Source organism: Rousettus aegyptiacus, unplaced genomic scaffold (genome assembly GCF_014176215.1).
Source record: "Rousettus aegyptiacus isolate mRouAeg1 unplaced genomic scaffold, mRouAeg1.p scaffold_m13_p_3, whole genome shotgun sequence".
NCBI classification, from domain to species: Eukaryota; Metazoa; Chordata; class Mammalia; order Chiroptera; family Pteropodidae; genus Rousettus; species Rousettus aegyptiacus.
In genome coordinates this window covers 73,958,750-73,979,563 of record NW_023416306.1, presented here as the reverse complement: position 1 = coordinate 73,979,563, position 20,814 = coordinate 73,958,750, and the positions used below count along the sequence as shown (strand labels likewise).

At 39.8% G+C, this 20,814-nt stretch overlaps 1 protein-coding gene across 4 annotated transcripts in view; it reads right to left on the bottom strand.

Moving 5' to 3' along the window:
* Positions 1-2,629: 2,629 nt before the first annotated feature.
* Positions 2,630-20,814, bottom strand: part of PTPDC1 (protein tyrosine phosphatase domain containing 1) — a 61,980-nt gene continuing 43,795 nt past the window's right edge. For 3 of the 4 annotated variants that reach the window (XM_016125389.2, XM_036239556.1, XM_016125391.2), the window contains 5 exons: positions 20,021-20,158; positions 17,076-18,334; positions 14,010-14,195; positions 11,970-12,080; positions 2,630-9,737 (listed from right to left, as the gene is read on the bottom strand). In XM_016125389.2, coding sequence (XP_015980875.2) covers positions 9,621-9,737; positions 11,970-12,080; positions 14,010-14,195; positions 17,076-18,334; positions 20,021-20,158 — 1,811 coding nt within the window. In that variant the 3' untranslated portion in view covers positions 2,630-9,620. The remainder of the gene's footprint in view (positions 9,738-11,969; positions 12,081-14,009; positions 14,196-17,075; positions 18,335-20,020; positions 20,159-20,814) is intronic. The other variant, XM_016125390.2, reaches the window with a different exon arrangement.

Sequence of the window (20,814 nt, the reverse complement as noted above, 5' to 3'; positions counted from 1 at the left end):
CATAGCTATTAACTAAACTTGACACTTTAATTGGATTTCACTGATTTTTCCCTAATGTCCTTTTTCTATTTCAGGATTCAATCCAGGATATCACATAACATTTAGTCACCATGTCTCCTTAGCATCCTCTGGGTTGTGACAGGTTTTCCTGGTCCTTGATGAACTTGATAGTCTTGAGGAGCACTTACTTTCTGTGGTTTTGAAGAATGCCCCTCAATTTGGGGTGCCTGATGTTTCCTAATGATTGGACTTGGGATTACAGGTTTTGGGGAAGACCACAGAGATGAGGTGTCCTCCTCATGCCATATCATGATACATATTCTCAACATTACTCATCATTGACGATGTTGATCTTGATGATCACCAGGCTATGGGTGTGTTTGCCAGGTTTCTCCACTGTAAACTTTCTCATCTCTCTGTCCCCTTCCATACTCTTTCTGGAAGCAAGTTACTAAGTGCATCCAACATCTAAGAGAGAAAAAGGACTATTTACCTAAATTAATCTGGAATTCTTCTGTATGAGAGATTTGTCTCCTCTCCCCCACTTATATTAATATGGACTCCAGGATATTTCATATTTTTTATGGCTAATGTATCGTACAAAAAAAGTGATGGGATGGACTGGCCTGACCCCAAATCTAGAAGATTTCTCAGGAAAGACTCATATGAACAATATTACCTAAGTTAATTTATGTTCATACAAGTTTGTGGCCTTTTTATGTAAAGGTTGCATTGGTTGGAAATAAAAATTTTTCCATTTATGCCAAAAAAAAAAAATAAAGCTGTTGGAATTGCATCGAATCTGTAGATGGTTTAGATAATATTGACATCTTAACAAGGTACTTGCATAGTATCATTGTCTTCTGACATGGTGTTCCTTTCGAAAAGTTTGATGTCAATCTGTTTTACTTTCTTTATAAATGACTTGGTCTTTTTGTCTGATTGTGCAAAGGAGTTTTTCTTTTTCCTCTAAAGTTCAATAATTTTACTAGGGTATGTGTCATTTTTGGCCAGTCTGGGTTAATTTTCCCATGTAAATATGTAGCCGTTTTCTATTGGGCAACTTTTTTTGTATTATAGTTTTTTTAACATTTATTTTTTCTATTGATTTGGTTTTCTATTTGAATATTCCTATTACAATTATGTTGAATCTTATTTATTCTATATTGTCTTTTCTCAAATCTTTTAAATCTCCTGTTTTTTAAAATTTGTTTTCCTCCTTCCCACTTTTTTTTTTTTGAAGATTTATTGCTCTTGTGTTCCATCTAGTTTAATCTTCAGTTTCTCAAACTTTTTTCTTTTATTTCTTCCTTGAGTTCATTCATTATTTTTAGAACTTCTTTTCAGCTAATCATCTCATTTCCGAGTTTTTCATATTCTATTTTTTTGCTGTTCTCTCATAGCTTCTGTAATCTTAATATTTAAAGCTCATTTTAAAATATTAGGCCACGGTTTTTATTTTATAAGTAAACATTTTTGGAACTTTCATTAGTCATAGGGATTTATTCTGCACTGAATCCATTTGCCTTTTTTATCCTTTTAATAATTTTATAAGGGAGTAAGTAATGGTCCCCTACGCTTGCCCTTGCTATGTGAGATAGCATAGCTTTCTCAGCTTCATGGCTCTAGGGCTTCTTTCTCTGTGGTTTTTGAAAGTGATGGAAAAAATGACCTCATACTTTCTCTCCGTGTTATCCAGACCTTCTCTTTCAATTGCCCCTAATTCTTCTCTTAGGTCAAATTGAATTCTCTTAAGTGGGAGGCTTTCCTGGAAAGGTGCTCTGGGTTGTTAGTTTTGAGTTTATAGAGAACACACACTGTCATGGATACCTGAGGAGACCTGAGATTTTCAGATTTCTGCAAGCTTCCTACTTTTTCATAACAATACTTAGGTGTTATGGGCATTTCTCCCTCGTGAATGTACAGCGAAACTTTCCAGAGGTTACAAGATGTGTGACAGTATAACAGATTGAAGCTGAGGCAGAGAAGATAATCCAGCTGTCTTTAAGTTAGACTTCAAGGAGATTTGCAAAACTTTAAAAGAATAGCGCTCTTATTTTTGTTTTGGAAAATATGATTATTTTTCACAAAGATATTTGTTAACAAGTACTGAATGGGTTTATGTTCTTTTAACATGGAGTATCATCTTAGAAATTTGTCTTAATTTCTAATGTATAAAAATCAATAGATATATACATAAGCAAAAGCTGTTTCTGGAACTTAATGATTTTTGGAAGAACAAAGGGGTCCTGCGACACACCAGTCAGAACTGCTGTATAGGAGCCAGTGTTGTGTGTGTGTGTGTGTGCATGTCATATGTGTGTTGTGTATTGGAGCCAGTGTCATATGTGCATGTGTGCATGTCCTTCCACAGCCTTGCTCTCTAAGAGTCCACTCTAAGTTGCTGAAAGTAGGGTGATGAAGTCCCAGTCCTGTGTCCATTTCTCCTTTCAGCTATTTTGCTTCACGTACTGGGAAGCTCTGATGTTTCGTGTGTACATTTTCAGAATTATTTGTCCCTGGTAGATTTATCCTTTCACTATTGTGTAATGTTTCCAGTAATTTTCTTTGCTCTAAAGTCTACTTTACCTGATACTAATAAAACCATTCCTGCTTTTTTTTTTTTTTTAAAAAATTAATGTTTGTATCTTTTACTATCCTTTTACTTTTGAGCTATCTATAACATTACATTGTAGTGAGTTTCTTGTAGACAGCATTTATTAATCCTGTTTTTATCCACTCTGCCAATCTAATTGATGCATTTAGATAATCTGAATTTAAGGTAATTACTGATGTTAGAACTTACATCAGTCACCTTATTTGAGTTTTGCTTGCTTTCTTTCTCGTTCCTGTGGGTTACTAGAACATTTAAAAAAAAATTCCATCCTGATTTATCATGGTTTTTGACTATATCACTTTCATGGGCTTCTTAGTACTTACTTAGATATTACATGTGTAACTTGACACAATCTGTTGGCAATGTTTTACTACTTTGAATAAAATACAGAAACATAACTTCCTTTATGTCCTTATAAACTGCACTCCCTCCCTCATTTTTGATATACTTGCCCTAGGTACTTCCTCTATATACTCTGAACACTACCTCAGATGGTGTTATCATTTTTGTTTTAACCATTAAGTATGATTTAATAAACTTAGGCACACAGGCCATTGTACTGACTCATTCCAATGTTCTCTTTTCCCTTTTGAAATTCCAAGTCCCCTTCTTTCAGTAGCATTTTCTTTTGCTCAAAGAACTTCTTTTGGCCATCTTTTATCGGGCAGTCTTGTTGAAGTAGAGCATGCAGACTGGGTGTGTCTGCTCAGCATCACCAGAGCCCTGTCCCTACTCCAGCAATGCTGGCTCACATTGCCTCCTTGCTGATGGGTGGGAGGCAGGACTAGTCTCCCTCTGTCCCTCACATTTCCTGCAGCATCTATGGTCTCTGGGGTGCTACCAGCTCAGCTGCCCACTAGGCCCGCTAACACCATGGGAAAAAATAGGGAGGCAGCCCATCGACTTCTAAACCAGCCTCATCTGCTAGGCTCTGCTCCCTTGGTGCCGGTGGGAGTGGACAGGACCCAAGTGCTGACCAATCTGCTTTGGTGCCAGGTGAGAGCTCAGGTGCCCTGGGCTCACTGACACCACAGTGGGAAGGGGTGCTACAGGGTGTGAACAGCTGCTTCCACTGCCTAAGTCTCTATTGCTCAACCCACTGACGACCCCCCATCCCCCACCATGACAATGGGGGGAATTGGAGCTCCACACTCTGCTTCTTCTGGGTAGGGATAAAGAATCAGCCCCCACTTATCCAGTAACACTATGTGGTGGGCAATTGGTCACCACCTGCTTCCCCTGAGGGGACAGTTGGGTGCTACGGGAGGTGGTGGTCCCCATTGGTGTTTGACCAGAGCATCTACTGTAAGCGTCTTTTGTTGGTAGGAGGCCCTTTCCCTGGTTCTTTGTCCCAGGGAACAGATGTCCTTTCTTGTTGGTGCCTGTCGGCAGTCCTGGGTCAGAGCTTCTGCAGTGACATCTGGAACCATGGGAAATAAGGGACATCTGGGGCCCCTCAGTGATTTCCCTCAATCTCCCAGACCCATTGGCTGCTGTCACCTTCTTTATACCTCTTAGTCTACCACATTTGTGATTTTGGGTTATGTCTAAGGTTATTTGTAAAATGAAAACCTGCAGGAAGGGGGCTCCTTTATTTCAGTGCAACTGAAGTCTGCACTGGGGTTAACCTGGGCGTGTGACTCAGAGCTCTCCCCTCCTTTCTTCTGTCCTTCTCCCCTTTCCTTTACCCACATTTGTTGGGTCCCTTCCATGTGCTAGGTGTTACACTAGGTGTGGCAGGTCCATGGATAAAAAGAAAGAAAACCAATAGCAAATACAGCACCATGCATTTAAGTCTTATGAGAAATAGACATGCTCATAAACAAACACTTGAGAGGACGTACAAATAGTACCAAACACATTGGAATACTATCTGACGCCAACAGAATCTGGAAAAAATCAAGAAGTCAGACAGTACAAAGTGTTGGCAAGGACACAGAGCAAATGAGAACCCCTAAGCATTGCTGCTGGGGGTGTGAATGGGTACAATTATTTTTAGAAACACTTTGTCATTGGATAGGAAACTAGACATGTGCATACCCTAAGGCCCATAAATTCCATGCTGAGCGACAAAGGCTAGAGAAACTTGGATGGTGCACCTGTATATTACATTTATGTACAAATATAAACCACCCAGTGTCTATCACAAGTCAAAGAGATAAATTATGGTGTATCCACACATGGACTGCTACGGAGTAGTGTGCACACATGAACTGCACGCATCAACACAGATAAATGTGTGGAGCATGCTGAACAATAAAAGTCATAGGAAGATATGCAATGCATTTTTCAATTTATGTAAATTTAAGAAAAGGCAAAACAAGAGCGATGTGCAGTTTCAGGTAAAACTATAGCGAAACACACAAAGGTACAGTGGGAGCACTAAAAAGGAGCAGGGAATTTTGTTTCTTGTCTTGTCAGCTCAGGATGCATAACAAATACCACAGTCTGGATGGCTTAAACAACAGACATTTATTTTCTCACAATCCTGGTTTCCCTTGAGGCCTTTCCTCTTGGCTTGTAGATGTTGTCTTCTCCCTGGGACCTCACCTAACCTTTCCTCTGTGCCTGTGTTCTAATCTCCTTTTCACAATAGGACACCAGTCATGTTGAATTAGGGCCCGCCCTAATGACCTCCTTTCAACTTAATTTCCTCTTTAAAGATCCTATTTCCAAATTCAGTTACATTCTGTGGTACTAGGAGTTGGGACTTCAACATAGGAATTTTAGGACATAATACAGCCCATGGCACCTTTCCACCTCTCTGTGCTATGGGGTGGCCAGATAGGTACATATAATTACATTTAACAAAGAGTTGGTTAGCACATATTCTGTTCCAAAGAATCAGAGCCAAGTTTTGAAGGACGATCTAAATTAACAGAATGATTAAGTGTTGATAATTAATCTTCCACCATTGTATAGAAAGAATGGAAGTATGGACTGAAGGTGGTAGCTAGGCAGAAGACAATGCAGAACTCCATTAGGGTTCTGACAAGAGGAAGAGACAGCATGAACAGGTGGCGTGGTAGAGTGGACACGCACTGGGCTCAACTCATGGATGGAGGTCGATGAATGACTGATTCCTGTGTGTCCCCAGCATCAGCAGAGAGCCAAGCAGAGTAGGCACAAATCTGTTGCTGAAAGAATCAGTTTAATATTGGTCTCTTCCACTTGTACTGGAACTCTACCGTGAGCATACAAGATATTCTTAGAAAATAATCGATCCTCTAATCTAAACTTTGCCAAAATTATTCAGGAAATGTCCTCTACTGATCCCAGAAACATTGCATTTAATATTCAGTTGAATCGCATAAAGTGGCCAACATTTTGTCATTCTGACCTGCAGAAATGGCCATTCTACGTGGGTCAAACTGATTCAGTGTCAGTTGTTGGATTACATTTTTATTTTGGGGAGGAGACAAAAAAGGACAAAGCGATCCACTAAATCAAAACCAAGGAGTATTTGCAGGTGTAATTAAATGGTCACATAAGTAGAAACCTATTTCCAAAACAACTTCTCCTCCAAACATGTAATCTTGAGTAAAACATCTTTTTATTTTAATCAAGAAAGCCAGGAGGCAAGGGCATAACCACCTTCTGTTGTGATATAAGTTGCAGTGGATGTATGAAACTTTTATTTTCAGTGCAGAAGGGTTTAGGATATTAAAAGTCTTACTGAGACATTATGTTTAGTGACTGCATTTTATTGGCCGGCCTGGAATGAAGGTTCACCACAGCTCTACTAGTGAATGGCTCCATTGTGATTACTTATAAATCAGTTTTATTGTCAGTGTCAGGCTAATTAGAGATCAGCTCATGACTAAAAACAAGATTAAAAAATAATGCACCACTGCACAACAGGATTTGTTGAAATTTTTCCTGCCATTTTATCTGTATACAATGTTTAACGATCTAACATTGAGAAGTGCTCCTTGAGGAAAGGTGCTGACTCTGGGCCACATTCACAAAAATAAAAAGCACCAAGGGGAATGTTGTTCATAATTTACTTGCACTAAAAACATATCAGTGCTTCTTAATTTGGAACAACAAAATCCTATGAGTAAACTGATAATTTTAGTCAATCCCCCAAATAACTTGGAAGCTTTCAAATATCAAGAACTTGGGGCATGCACTTTGTCTATAACATACTGTCCTCCGAATTTTTTCAGACATCTAGAGGATAGCCTGAAACAGCTATGAGTAAGTATTCTCCATTTAAGAGAAATTCGAGAAACTTTATTGAAGTATTGCATACAGCTTTTTTCATGAAATCCAGAGTGATGAAAGCATATACTCTTTCTCAGATAAAACTTGGAAGCTGGTTGAAGATATGACTAAGTTGAATGGCACAGAACTTCTGAGTTATGCAAATACATGAAGCAATAACTAAAACAGCAGTACTTTATCTCAAAAAGCAGCAACAAATGTTCTGAAATAGAAAAAACCAAAAGTGGCAAGAAACCATACACTTCCTAAGTGTGATATGCTAGAGATACCATGAGAGTAGCACAGCCAGCTCGGCCTTTTCCAGAGGACCAGACACATGGGAGTGTTTTACTGCACTCGTGGACAGCATAATGCTCTGTAACACCATCGGGGAGCCCGTGCTAACATGGCCTCAAGGTCCCTGACAGGCACTCGGTGCTGGGTAGGTCTGCCTGCTTAAGAGCTCCACAGGCAGGTGGCTTCGGGAGGGAGGAGAATGTCGTTCAGAGTCAGTCAACTGGGATTCCTTCCTCAGGCAAGTATGAATAATATTTTTCTCTTGGTCTGGTAAGAGAAGTAAGCAAGACAACACAGGTACTGGGCTACCAGTAGTTAAGTTCTGAATGTGTGTGCTCTTGGCTCTTCCCACTTATCATTGAGCCGAATGTTGCAACCCTGAAACTTCTTTGGATAAGTAGATGTCTATCCTCTGGGCAATAAATAATTTGTCATCCATTCAGATTTAGAATGGCAGGAATGCTGCTGGCTTCGAGGTTTTCCTCATCCATTCCTCTTAAAACTCTCCAATCCCGGTCCCCACCCCGACATCCCCTTGGTCTTAGAAAGAGTAATGACTTTCTAGAGCTTGGCTAGCTGACTATTCAACTGACAACTCAGCCTGCTGATCAAGATAATCTAATCACAAAACTGCATCTTTATCATCAGGATATGCATGACTCTCAAGCTAAAGGAGTACAAGATAAGGGTTATGGGTTATTTTTTTTCACTTTTATTCAAATAAATACAATAATTGTATATAGCCTGATTAACTATTCCAGCATCTTTCCTCCTCAGGCTGGCACACTTAGATTCAGGATTTGTTGAAATCATGGCTGCGCAGCCTCTGCCCTTTAATTTGAAACAATCGCTTCAGACTCACAGGCCAATAGCCACTTATCAGATGAACCACGGAGCCACCTGCCCATGTGAGACTGAAATGAGGACAGACATCTTTTTGGGTAAAAAACATTTTTATAATGTACCTTTGGACAGAGTGTAATTGTTTTCTCCCCTACTTTCCTAAATCAGGCACTTGAGAAAGAGAAATTTCAGGATTGAGCAACCCAGTCCATAAAAATTCACTACATTTGATTTCCTAAGAAATTCAAACAGTGTGGGAAAAAAACAGCATTTAGCATTTGCCACCAGAGTTAGACTGATAATGACAAAAATCTTTTTGATGTGCTAAAGCTTGATTCACAAATGAAGTAGTTGAAGAAATTTCATTTGCTTTGTTTTCCCTGAAATTCTGTCTTTAAAGATAAAGTAGTAGCTTCTTTAGTTTGAAATTGGTTTGATTAATATCACTTTTACTGGGAAAACTCTGATCTATTCTGTGGGCTTGGCCTCTGGTACCCCACCTATTTATTTAAATAATAATTTATTATTTAATTGCTCATTGATAGTTTGGTTCTATAAGGAACTAGTTTAGGTGGTTACCTCTTATCTAAAGCCAATAGGGTGAATGTAACCTAAGTGGATCAAATTCAATCTAAAAATCTTACTCCTCATAGTAAGAAAGCAGCCAAAGATAGGGCCTTGAGGCAACTGGATCTATAAAATGGTAGATTGGTGTTGAGGGCCAGTGCTCATGCTGTCACACCATTAACACGAACAGGCATGACTCTGCCGAGCTGCTACAGTACCCCGGCCGAAAAGGGCTGCAGAGCCCGACATGCGAGACCGGCCCTCCTCTGGAGTCTTGGTTTGGAGCAGCCTCCGACAGTGCCTGCCACTGACCCCACTTCCTCTATAAAGATGCTGTTGGGCTCAGTGCAGTCCAGGGAAGTGGGAATAAGGCCTGATGTGTGAACACTGCTCCTGAGCAGAGGCTGGCAAGGTTGTCTGAAAGGGCAAGTCTACTTTTTGCAAGTAAAAAATGTCAACAACTTCAGAGTCATTCCTTTAACATAAAATTAATTCACTCTGAAAAATAATACACTTTGAAACCCTCTGTCACATTTATAAAAAGAAAAAATTCAAACAATTAAAATAATCTTTTAAAACCTTTGTAACAATCGCCTTCTTATTAAGAAATATAAAACAGTTTAGGACACTTGGTGACTTCCATAGGTCATATATCAGGGAATTAATACACAGTGAGGTTTTACTACTAAAATTATCCACTTGGTAAAAACTCTAGAAGGAGTTCATCAACAAGCAGGGCATTTCCATCATAACCTTTTCCAAAAGGTCAAAAAAAAAAAATAAAAAAAAAAAGAAAAAGATGTAAACACCACATACTTAAAATATTAGTATAACAATATTTAGTTAAATAAATAAAAAAAAGTGGCACTAACTTTACGGCAATTTTTCCAATGCAAAAATGTAGCTCAACAATATGTTAAGATAAATAATTGCTCCAAACAGGAACAGTCATTCTCAGTACAAAGAGCATCTGAAATAAAGTGCTAGGAGATGAAGTAGCTCCACACTTTAACTTGTTCACCTAGGAACAGAAATGCTGTCTGGATCATCAGATCTGAAATATTCACCAAGACGGGGAAAGTCAGCTTCACTAAGCACTAGGCTTAGGGCTGTCTTTTGCCATTTTTCTTTTTTCTTCCAGTGTGTGCTTAAATATTTTCTTCAGAGTGTTGTAAACTATTGGTCCATTTTCAGAATCAAAATTAACCTGGTGACAAAGAAAATTTATATTCAGGGCACTGTAACAAGAATTTTAACTAGTCGATTTCAGGAGAAAAGAAATGGGGTAGAGTAAAAACTAACACTTCTAAACAAAATTATATATAATTTTAAGAATATACACAATGCATTTCACACATTAATTTTAATTGGAAGACTATAAGAGAATTGCCAATCATGTCAATACCACTTATTAATGAAAACCCAGCATTAAATCTAGTGTCTGGAGATGTAGTATACTTGTCAGGAAGTCAAGAGTGAGTTTGAGTGAATTTTGATTCCAGAGACTGATCACTGATAATATAAGGGAAAGGTCTCCTTATGAAGACAACATGTACCAGCTGTCAGTGTTGTGCTAGGGTGACCTGAAAGGGCTCTCCATCTGCTGGTCATGCAGCCTCAGGTCATAACTGACTTCTTTGTAAAAAGCTCGCAATGCCCATCTCCTTGGGGTTTCTGTGAATACTAAATGTGAGAGTCTGACATGTGTGTGGCACATATAAAAACCTTTGTAGCAGTCTCCTTTCTCCTTGGTGGGAAGGCACCATGTACACATATGTGGACCATTTGCCCAAAGTCATCATACTGAAGGATTGGAAGTGATGCAGGATGGAGAACCAGAGCAATTACCACACCTCTGCTCAAATGCCAAAGAAATGTGTGACTCCTCAGGACAGGATCAGATCACTTGGCAAATGACTCCTTCCTCCTGAGGGAAGAGAGGAGGGAGGGAGGGCTGTCCTCTTGTGAAGGGCTGGGAAGGGTCTGGGATTTCAATCTGCTCTCACAACCCCTTCACCTGCCAGCTTAGGAATACTGGCAGAGATAACAAGACTGCTGGGTCAGAGACAAACAACTTAATAACTCAAACAACATAATCACATGGGTTTCTTTGCCCTTCAAGTCATGTGGGATGTCTTGGAAGACACAAGTGGAGGCTGCTTAAGCAGGGCATTTACATCGTAATTAAGAACCCCAATGTGCGCTGTGGGAAATGGTGGGGGGGGGGGTGCTGTAGCAAATCTGCTAAGCTCTGGCCTGAAGGCAGACATGATCTTTACACATAGGAAACAGACGGACAAGACCCATCACAACCTCTGGTCATAAGGACTGTGTACAAGGGGAGACAATGAAGAACAGTCTACTGAAATTTTTATATTTGGAACAATTGATATAGTTAACTTTTCATTAGCATCCTCCTAAAAGGCCAACAGAAGTTGTAAAAAATTTCTGATGCTTTCGGAAAGACCAATATTAATGATTTTTTTTCCAGTTAAGTCAGAAATTTATTTTTATCTTAACCATGATATTGTCTATCCCATTTACAAAAACCTCTTACTAACATTAATAACAGTTTCAATTATTTACTTTATTAAACACCAAACCACAACCCTTCCCACACAGCAGGTAGCCTTTTGGGTCTATGGAAGTGTAATAAAATATAGACTTAAAGGATCATGTGGTTGGGGTTTGAGTGCCTGACTTGGGGGCATGGAAACTTAGTGCTATAAAGCTCCAGATGAGGAACAAGGAAGCCTGCCAGAAGGATATCATTTTGGAAAGAGTGTAGGGGGAGGAGACTGGTGAATGAGTACAGATAACAACTGCGATCATCATTAATGTTTATCACAGACATGTCATTGAAAAGCTGGTTCTTTGTTTAATGACGTTTTCATATCATAAGTGAGAGGTACTGACAAATTAGCTGAATGGGTGAGGGTAATTTTTTCTTTGTAGGACCTGGCTTCTTTCTTCAGCCAGGAAAGATTACTGTGAGCCAAAAGGATGTTCAGGGAAAGGACGCTTTTTTACTCTTTGCTTATCATTTGCCAACCAGGACACATTACCGAATAGTTAGTGCTGGATGCTGATTTCTCAAAATATACGTTACCTTGTTTAGACCCAAGGTAGATCTGACTCAATAAGAAGATTCTCTGATTCCTGCTAGACAGGCACATCATTTAAAAATACTTTCTCAACATTCAATTGTTTCTCTCTACATAAAGGCTCTTTGTTTCAATGTTCTCCTTCAAAAGGCTCAAAGTTTAGCTTTTTCTAATAGCAGTTAGAAAACTGATATGTTTTGGCCAGAACTATTTAAAAAGTCAAACACATTTCCATTAAGAAGAAATAGCTAAACGTTTTATTTTAGAGGATGCTGGATTTTGATTTATCAAGATTATGCTGCTTGTGGTCTGAAAGAAGAAGGAGTGCCACCCACCTTAGTGAAAGCTTTAATGGCGTGGGCAAGGATGGCTTCCTCAACATCCGCGGGAATCGTCTGCAGGCTCACTATGCAGTGTAACACGCAAAGGATAGTCTGGTGCTGGCCCTATTTTTGCAGAAATCAAAATAAAAAAAGCTGTCTGAAAAATACCTCAAGAAACAAACTCAGAGCAGCTACAGAGCCAGGAACTGGTTGGCGACCAAGTACTCAAAACCTCCAATACTACATTATCTACCAAGGGCTCACCAATGTTTACAATTATGTGTTTGAAAAGCTTTCACGAGATAAAATCAAAGCTTGTTAGTTATTACATGAAGTGCGACTTCAAATAAAATGTCTTCCTTGCAGTGAACTGACGGGATGATCTACTCTTATTGTTTCTGGACGCAATCATTTCAGTTTAGCTAGTGTATACTGACATGTCACAGCAATACATGGACACATGTGCCTGTCCACTGGAGATGCTACTGAGGGAGGAGGGGTAGAAGAAGATACAGCACAGTCCTCCAGGAGCATACCAGAACTTAAGGCAGAGGTCCCTGATGAACATGTCGCAACTTGATTCCTGGAGGCTGTTCACCTTAGAGAAACAAAGGAGAATGCCACCCCTCCGCCACTGGACAGTGTGCATTCAGTACACATCGTCCCTGGGAGCCACCAACTTCACCTAGGCATCTATTCTTTTTTTTTTCCTGGGCATCTATTCTAAAGGCATAATCTGAAATACAGAAATTCCTTCAAACACAAATGATCATAACAGTGAGGTCTACAAAAGTAAAAATGTTGAAAAGACGTCAATGCCCTATAGGTGGGGTTGGAGTAAATGACGATGGAACAGCATCATGTGACAGAAGGTGCACAAGTTTTGTGCCAGAGCCACTGGAGTTTGAACCTTGCTCTGATACAAGCTGCATACCTTGGCCGAGTTACTCCACCTTTCTTTCTCAGTAAAACGGCCTCTACCTCTGGAGGCAGTGCAGATGAAAATGGAAATTACATCCCAGCAAGGGCCTGGCCAACCACCACCTAACAAGGATAACTGCCTCCCTTATCCCCTCCCCAGATTCATCTCTGTAATTTAACTGCGGAAAATATAGGCTAAGAGAAAGACTACTAATCCAGGAAAAATCTTATCTTTAAAGATGTGCAACACACAACTGTGTGCATCTGCATGTCTGTGTGCGCACTAGTAGCAGATGTGGAAATGAGATGTTTACACCGCAGCATGCCAGGTAACTCAAGGCTGAATATGAGAAAACAGTTTTCGAAAACAAAAACAAAGCCTATTTTTAAATGAAAATTTAGTATCTCCATATAGTTAAAAATATTAAATTGTAGAAAAGGAACTATGATGAGAAGTCTCTCTCCCTCCCTTCCTAGATCTATTGTCTTCTAGTATGTTCCCTAAGGCAACCACCACTATCAGTTTCTTGGTTTTCCTTCTATATCCTTCTATATTTTATACATGTATAAATTATATACATCTGTATATATGTGATACAAACCCCTTTCAAAGAATTACAAATAAGTGCATATTCCAACCTACCTCATGGTTAGTTCTTCCCATTATATGCTCATGGTAAATAAGCAGAAACAAATACTTGAAAGTGAAAAAGTGGTTAATTATGAAATATCCCCCACCTATGTGTTAGAGTATTACTCACCAAGTTAATTTTTATTTAAAAAAACAAACAAACAAACTTATACTAAACATGGAAAGATACCTATAATTTTGAGCAAAAATTAAGCATGAAGGTGTACATGAAATGATTTTTACCAAGTTAACACATGAAGTGATAACACTGAAAGACCTGAAAATGTTTAAAGTGGCTCTCCTGGGATTATGGGTATTTTCCTTTTTATTTTTGTATCTTCTAAATATTTATACTGGGTATAAATTTCTTTTATCTTGGAAAAACTTAAATTAGACCCAGATATGGGATTCTACATGAAGTCCCCTTTTTAGTCTGGATTTTTTTTGAGTGTGTGAAACTCATATAGCTAACTTATCAACTGGTCCAACATCTACTTTACCTTTTCCAATAAAAACAGCGCTTCTGCGGCATCTGCATGTCTGTCAACCAACATGCCCACGTCCTCTTGGGTTAGCACAGGCTCCTTCAGCTGCTCCACCCAAGACCACATCAAACTGCACAGGATGAAAGGGTCCTTTTCACCACATATTCTTTCCCAAGCTCCATCTCGGGAATTTAGTTCTTTCTAAAAAGAAAGGAAGAAAGAGGGAGGAGAGAGGAGAATGGAGGTGAGGGAGGCAGGCACCAGTCGACATTTGATTACCTCAGGCTGTCCAGGAGAGTGAAAGTCTCAGGCTATGGACACGGACTGGAACCCCTCCCAGCACCCCCACTTCCAGGAGGCACATTGAGCTGAAAATAGTGAACTTCTCTAAGCCTTCGTTTCCCTCTGTTAAGTGCGTCCCTGTCCCATATGTGTTGAGCTGACTAAATGAGGTCTGTGAAAGTTCCTAGTGTAGAGAATGGCATAGTGAACCTAAGTTTTCCACTTCACTTGGACACCAAAGAAACAACTCTGGAAGGAACCCTTCCTTTTTGGGGTCCTGGCAAACAAAACAGAAATATTTGCTGCAATGAAGTAGAATGGTTGATAAAAAAGTATAAATAAGAGAACATTTACAAATTAACCTGGGATAAGGAAAAGCTTCTGAGTGAAATGTTAAAGTGTGCCCCCCCCAAAAGTGTTTAAAATTGCAAATTGGTATATGTTCTTTCAAATTCCTTTTTAGAATCATGCATACAATTTAACAAATAAGGAGCCCTGCATCCTGAAACTTGATAGGGTTAAAATAACTAGGAAGTCTTGTCAATACTCCAAATGCCTGGAGGTAATTTAGGCAGGAGCTTTTAAAACTTTACCTCAGAGAGCAGGGGAAAGTGAGATGAGAATTTTAATTTCTGACAAAAAATTTAACTTCAGATTTATGTTTTAGTAAATAAAATGTTTGCAATAGTAATAAGCACAATTATTGCTACCATTCATTCATTCATTAATTCACTCACTATCCAGTACTTGTAGAACACTTATGATAGGAACTATATAATACATGATATATCTCTGATTCTACAGCATTCCATCACGGAAGCCCCTCTGCAACAAATGTACTGGGGCTCAGAAAAGATGGAATAACTGACTTGCTCAGGAGCCCAAAGCAAGAAAGGAACAAAACAGGCACTCCTCCCCAGCTCTGCTCCACCCCAGTGTCTGTGATGTTTCTGCCATGTCACCTGGGTCCTTCCACACAGAGTTTCTCTTTGTTACTTCATAAGTAAGCCAACACTTTGGGGAAACAAGCTGGGCAGAAATGATATAACTCAAAGACCCTCTCAGTAAATGACCATTATGTTATGATGTTTTCTGAAATCTTTAGTGGGGTCAGGAAAGACAAGGATGATGGAAAATATTAAACATGAGCTGTATCCTGGCTTTGCTACATTCAGACCATGGGGCCCCAAGTATATCACTTGACCCCTGTAACCCTTAGTTTTCCCATCTGTGGTACTTAATTAATAAGGACTGTACAGATTAACAAAGAACTTGTAAATAATATCGTCTGCCTCACAGGATTACTGTGAAAAATCACATGAGATAAAAGATGTGAAAGGGCCTACTATAAGCACAGGTGGCATCATGCTATTCAAATTATGTCCATTTTACTCTTTCCAGAATTCAGTAGGTTTGTTTTATTACTGCAAAGCTTGTAATAAAATCAAGAACAGGGGGAAAAAAAGGCAAACTTACCCAGATAAAAGGGTTGTGTTGACCTCTAGAAAAAGCTTTCCTATGTGCTACATGTTGAAACGATTTGGCTCACGCCAAGTACCACACTAAGCACTGTAGGCACAAGTGGGGCTGACCCATGAGGGGCCACAAGCTGTCGCACGTGAAACCAAAGGGCCTGCTGCTAGCTACTGTGGCACACGCTGATGCAGAGGAAAGACCTGCTGACTGAGTGGAAAGATTTCTCAGTTATGAGTAGGAGATAAAAAACACGTTTCATGTTGGAAAAAACAAGACATCTATTTGTTAAGCAAAATACAATTCTAGTGGAGAATGTGTGTGTGGAAGTGCTCTTCTCAGGTCATACAGTTGTATGCTGGTGCAAGGCTCTGCCTCTGCATCTGGAAAGTTCTGGCCCTCCTGGAAAGTGTACATGCCTTAATTAATGGCAGAATACAGACGAGCAGCTACACGATTAACTTGTGGTAGATTACAGGCCACCAAGTTAAGATTTCACTAAGCCAGGCCTGTCTGGTAAGCTGGGCAATTTACCTGTTTCCTACTAAATTTGCAAGGCTCGCCTTATCTCTAGATCAGCTGCTCATTCAGTGGAGAGAGTGTGGCTGATTTAAGATTGTCTTTCTAGTAAAAACATGACACACAAAAAGGGGTTAAAATATAATTTCACATTCTAATTTAAGTAAAATCTAAGAAATGGACCCCGAAGACCTAATCTCAGGAACCAGCTACACACAGGTACTCTGACTGCTCCCATTTGTTTTCCAGATCTGACAGCTGCCTCACTGGGACAGGACTGGGGAGTTCTCAAGAGGGAATGCCAAGTAGACAGCATCCATCATGCTTCCTCCTGACCTCACTCAACACTTGTGTAAATGAGCTTTGGAAAAGAATTTGTTCTGATTTCATTCATGTCTCCCAGTCAGTGATCCTTAAAAGGTAGCTCCCTCATATTGGTGTAGAGAGCCTTTGGGTCAGTTTACAGCTGTCTGCCATGGCCTGTCCACCTGTACATCAGTCTGCCTCACAAATCCAGAAGGAAAGAAGGAAGCTACACATATCAATCATATCCATGCTTTTCTCACTCATACTCTGCCAAGTGCTAAATGCCTTTTTTCACAGGAGACTGAAACTAGCCCACCCGATAGTCTCATGTCTGTCATTTTACTGGGCTCTTTTTACAGCTGTGAAACCTGAAGTTCAAAAGTTAAGTATTATACCAACACATCTTCAAATTCCTATAACAAATGAATCTGGGAAAATGTATGATGTTTGCTCTGACAGAAGTATTTCCCAACCATATATAATTAAATGAAATATAAATACCTGCCACATTTCTACCTTCCTCTTCACTTCCTCCTTTTCTGCAAACTCATTTAAGTTTGCCAGGGCTTTGGCTGCCATTATTCTCCTTTCTTCAACACTCAATTCAGACTGCAGAGCAGTATGTGGAGCAACTTCAGGCACGTCTTTGCTGTCCTGGGTTTCTGGTCCAACCAAGGACTGTGCTTTGGGGCTGGAGTCACAGTTCACAGGGTTGCAGCAGGTCTTACTGTCCTCCACACCAGAGTATGGACTGCAACCACCAGGAGCTCCACACTGATGCTGGGTTCCTTGCTGGGAAGAATGGTGTGGCTCCTTAGGGCTATTTGCAAAGCTGGGTGTAAATGGTTCCCCAGGGTTGTATGAACGTGAAACACCTGAAGAGAAGGTTCTACTCCGCTGTACTTCCTTTGGAATATTCCTCCTATGGAAAACTGGTGACCCATCATCTTTGAGACCTTCTAGGTCTCCAAATTTAGCCTGATTCCAGAAAGAAAATGTATTACGGACCAGTGTTTCTTTATTGAATTCCAGCTGTGGAGTCTGTGGGGCATCACAGTGACTTATGGGCATCTGCTGCCTGGGGTTGTGGCAAAATGAGACCTGAGCAGGCACCGTCAATGGAGTCCCTGACTGCTCCAGAAGTGACTCGGCCCTCTGTAAATCTGAGTCGCTGTAACTGAGCTGCCTTTTCAGGTGGGTCAGGGGCTGAAGGCACTCAACATTCCGTCTTTTCCAAAGAGGGTCAAACTCCTGCTCACTGGAGAGAATTACATCATGATTATCAAAATCTGCCGCCACTGCAGTGGGGGTGAAAGAGTCTGACACATCACTGTCATGCCTCAGTAACTCTTTATCCAGCTGCATATTGACCACCTCAGAAACAGTCTTTTCAATTTCGGCAGAGAGGCCAGGTACTTCTACCACTTCTTCTGTCACCACGGGCCTATTCTCTGCTAAGTCCAGCAGCAATTTGCACACAAGGTGGATAATTTTTGGCACATGTTTCAGAAATCGCGCCTCATAACCATGAAGCAGATGTCGCTGGCGAATCAGATACTGCGCTAAGGTGACAGCATGTGCTTTGGGGTCACAGCAAGAGAATATGTTTCGAAGAGGAATCAGAAACTGAGTAAATTCCCTCACACACAGTAGCTGTCCTCGAGTTTGAATGGAATTGGGTCGTTTTGCCCGGACAAATATAATTGCTTGGTCAGCAGTCATCCTCGTTGCAAAAACCAAATAACAAGCTATTAAAACACCTAATAGTGAAGAAAAGAATACTGGATGAGAAAAGTCTATGTATATATTTTTATTAATCACTCTTTGATGATTTAAATTTGATATGTGTTAGGAAACCATTTAAATGCAGAAACATTTTAAGAACAATTATAATTTTGTAGCTTTTTGTAAAAATGTTTATCTATTTACTTGTCTTTATGGCAACCCTCACCTTGACTGAGAACACTCACTCTCCCCTGTACCCAGGGGTGAGCACAGGAACTGTCACAGTGATTTTAAGTGTAGACTAAGAGGAGAAGACTGAGTAAATACAGAGTGAGGAATGACTGAGTAAGTGGGGGATGATGGGGGATGACTGAGTAAGATAAAGCAAGGGGGAATGACTAAGTGTAGTAAGAGGGGATGACTGAGTAAGTGTGGAGTGAGGGGGAATGACTGAGTAAGTATGGTGTGAATGAGGAGTGAGTGGGGGATGGATAAGTGTTCTGAAAGGGGGGACGACTGAGTAAGACAGAGTATGAGAGAATGACTAAGTATGATGTGAGGGAGAATGACTGAATATGTGTGGAGTGAGTGGGGGATAGATGCTGTAAGAGGGAATGACTGAGTAATAGTGGACTAAGGAAAGATGACCTGGCCTGTTTATCCACCTTATGTGTTGCTCCCACATGGAAGAAATAAAATCCTGCAATGGACCCATACACTGCACTTGGAACTTCTCACTCCTGCCTTTGCCATTGACTGTTCACAATCCATTTACAATCCATTTTTTTTCCCTGAAAATTCTTCTTGCTGACTTATCTCTACACTAATATATGTTTTTCTTCATACTATGACATGACACAATTCTATATTGCTACAAACATTTAACAGTATAAACATTATGTATTCTTGCTATTAATTTTAAATTAAAATAACAAAAAGGTGATAATACACAATTAATTCAATTTATCAAAGTAAAAGGCAATCGAAAGACATCTGTGTGATTCACCAAGGTTGGGAATTTCGTTACACATGATTATCAGAACCTCTGGAAACTGCATGTTCTCCCAGTACGTGGTAGGTGGGGTCCAGCATATCTTTTTTATTAGGACAGGGCAGGGCCTTATTGTTAGGTATGAAATATCTGCAGACCTATTGCATGGAATCCCCAGGAACAGCAGAATTTTGCTGGACCATAAGAGCTGATGATATCAAGTAGAACTGTGTCCCCACCCTGACGAAACTCTTGAACAGATGAGAGACCCTGTGGCAGGTAAACTGTGGAGTCAAACTCAGGTGTTTGGTTGGACCAGATGACAATGAAGGTTCCAACCCAGGAGTCTTTATTTTTGCCCCAATATCAGCATTGCACTGAGATTCTGTTTTATATATTTATATATATATTTAGTAAAATCATTAATTTTTATATAGAGTTCTAGGCATGAATAGACTCTCCTTCACAATGACCTAATAGCTATGAATTAAAACTTGGCCCTGCCACTTACTAGATGTAGCAAATTACTTAACTGCCCTCAACACTCACATTGCTGCTTAAGAAGGCAATAAGAATAAAATGCTCAGAACATTGTAGGTGAAACAATGCTTGCTATTTCATTATTTTGGTTAAGAAAAATTACATTTTTAAAGACAATACATGTTTAAAAATATTATTCATTATATGTTTAAATATATACAAGACAATAAAACTACCTCCTAAAATTTACCTGTTCGACCAAGCCCTGCATGACAATGGATAGCTACTTTTCCTTCTTGTAGGGCAAATGTCATCACCTTAACCATATCTAAGATGGTAGTAAGGGATGCTACACCATAGTCCTTCCATCCGAAATTGTAGAAATAAACTGGGCAATGAAAAAGAGAACAGGAAAAAACATCAACATACGGGAAGAAACTTGCAAAAATATTTGAAAAAAGTGAGCGAATTCATGAAGAGTAGAAAGCTGTAAGGCACGCAGATCTCACTGGATGTGTAGGCCTAGAATAATAGGCTTTTTATATTTCCAGTAAGTTTCTTGTTAGCATTTCTCACAAAGCACATTCTGTATTACTTAAGATATTTCTTGCTGAAACTCAGACAGAAAGAATTATGGAAAAGCAGGACTGCAAATCATAAAGTCAGTAATATATGCCAAAACACCTCGCTATGAAGGGAAAACATACAGTCCTGTTTCAGCATAGAAATGTATCTCAATGATTGATAAATGGCATAAGATGTTACATACAAATTTTCCACCTAGTGGGAAAAAAATAGGTAGAACAAGCTTCTTAAAATCAAGTTCCAAAATTGCAATGGCTTTAATCCTTTCTAGCCTGCTGTGATTCTACCCCAAGTTCCCATGACTAAGGAGCTTCTGGAACTGTCACGTAAAGAATCCCTGCATCCTACCCAGGGACAAAACTGTGCAACAGCAAAACCATCAGTGAGGCCTGGGTTCCAATCCTGTTGCCATGGTGAAGCTGTGTAATCTCGGGCAAATTAAAACTTGCTCAGTCTGCG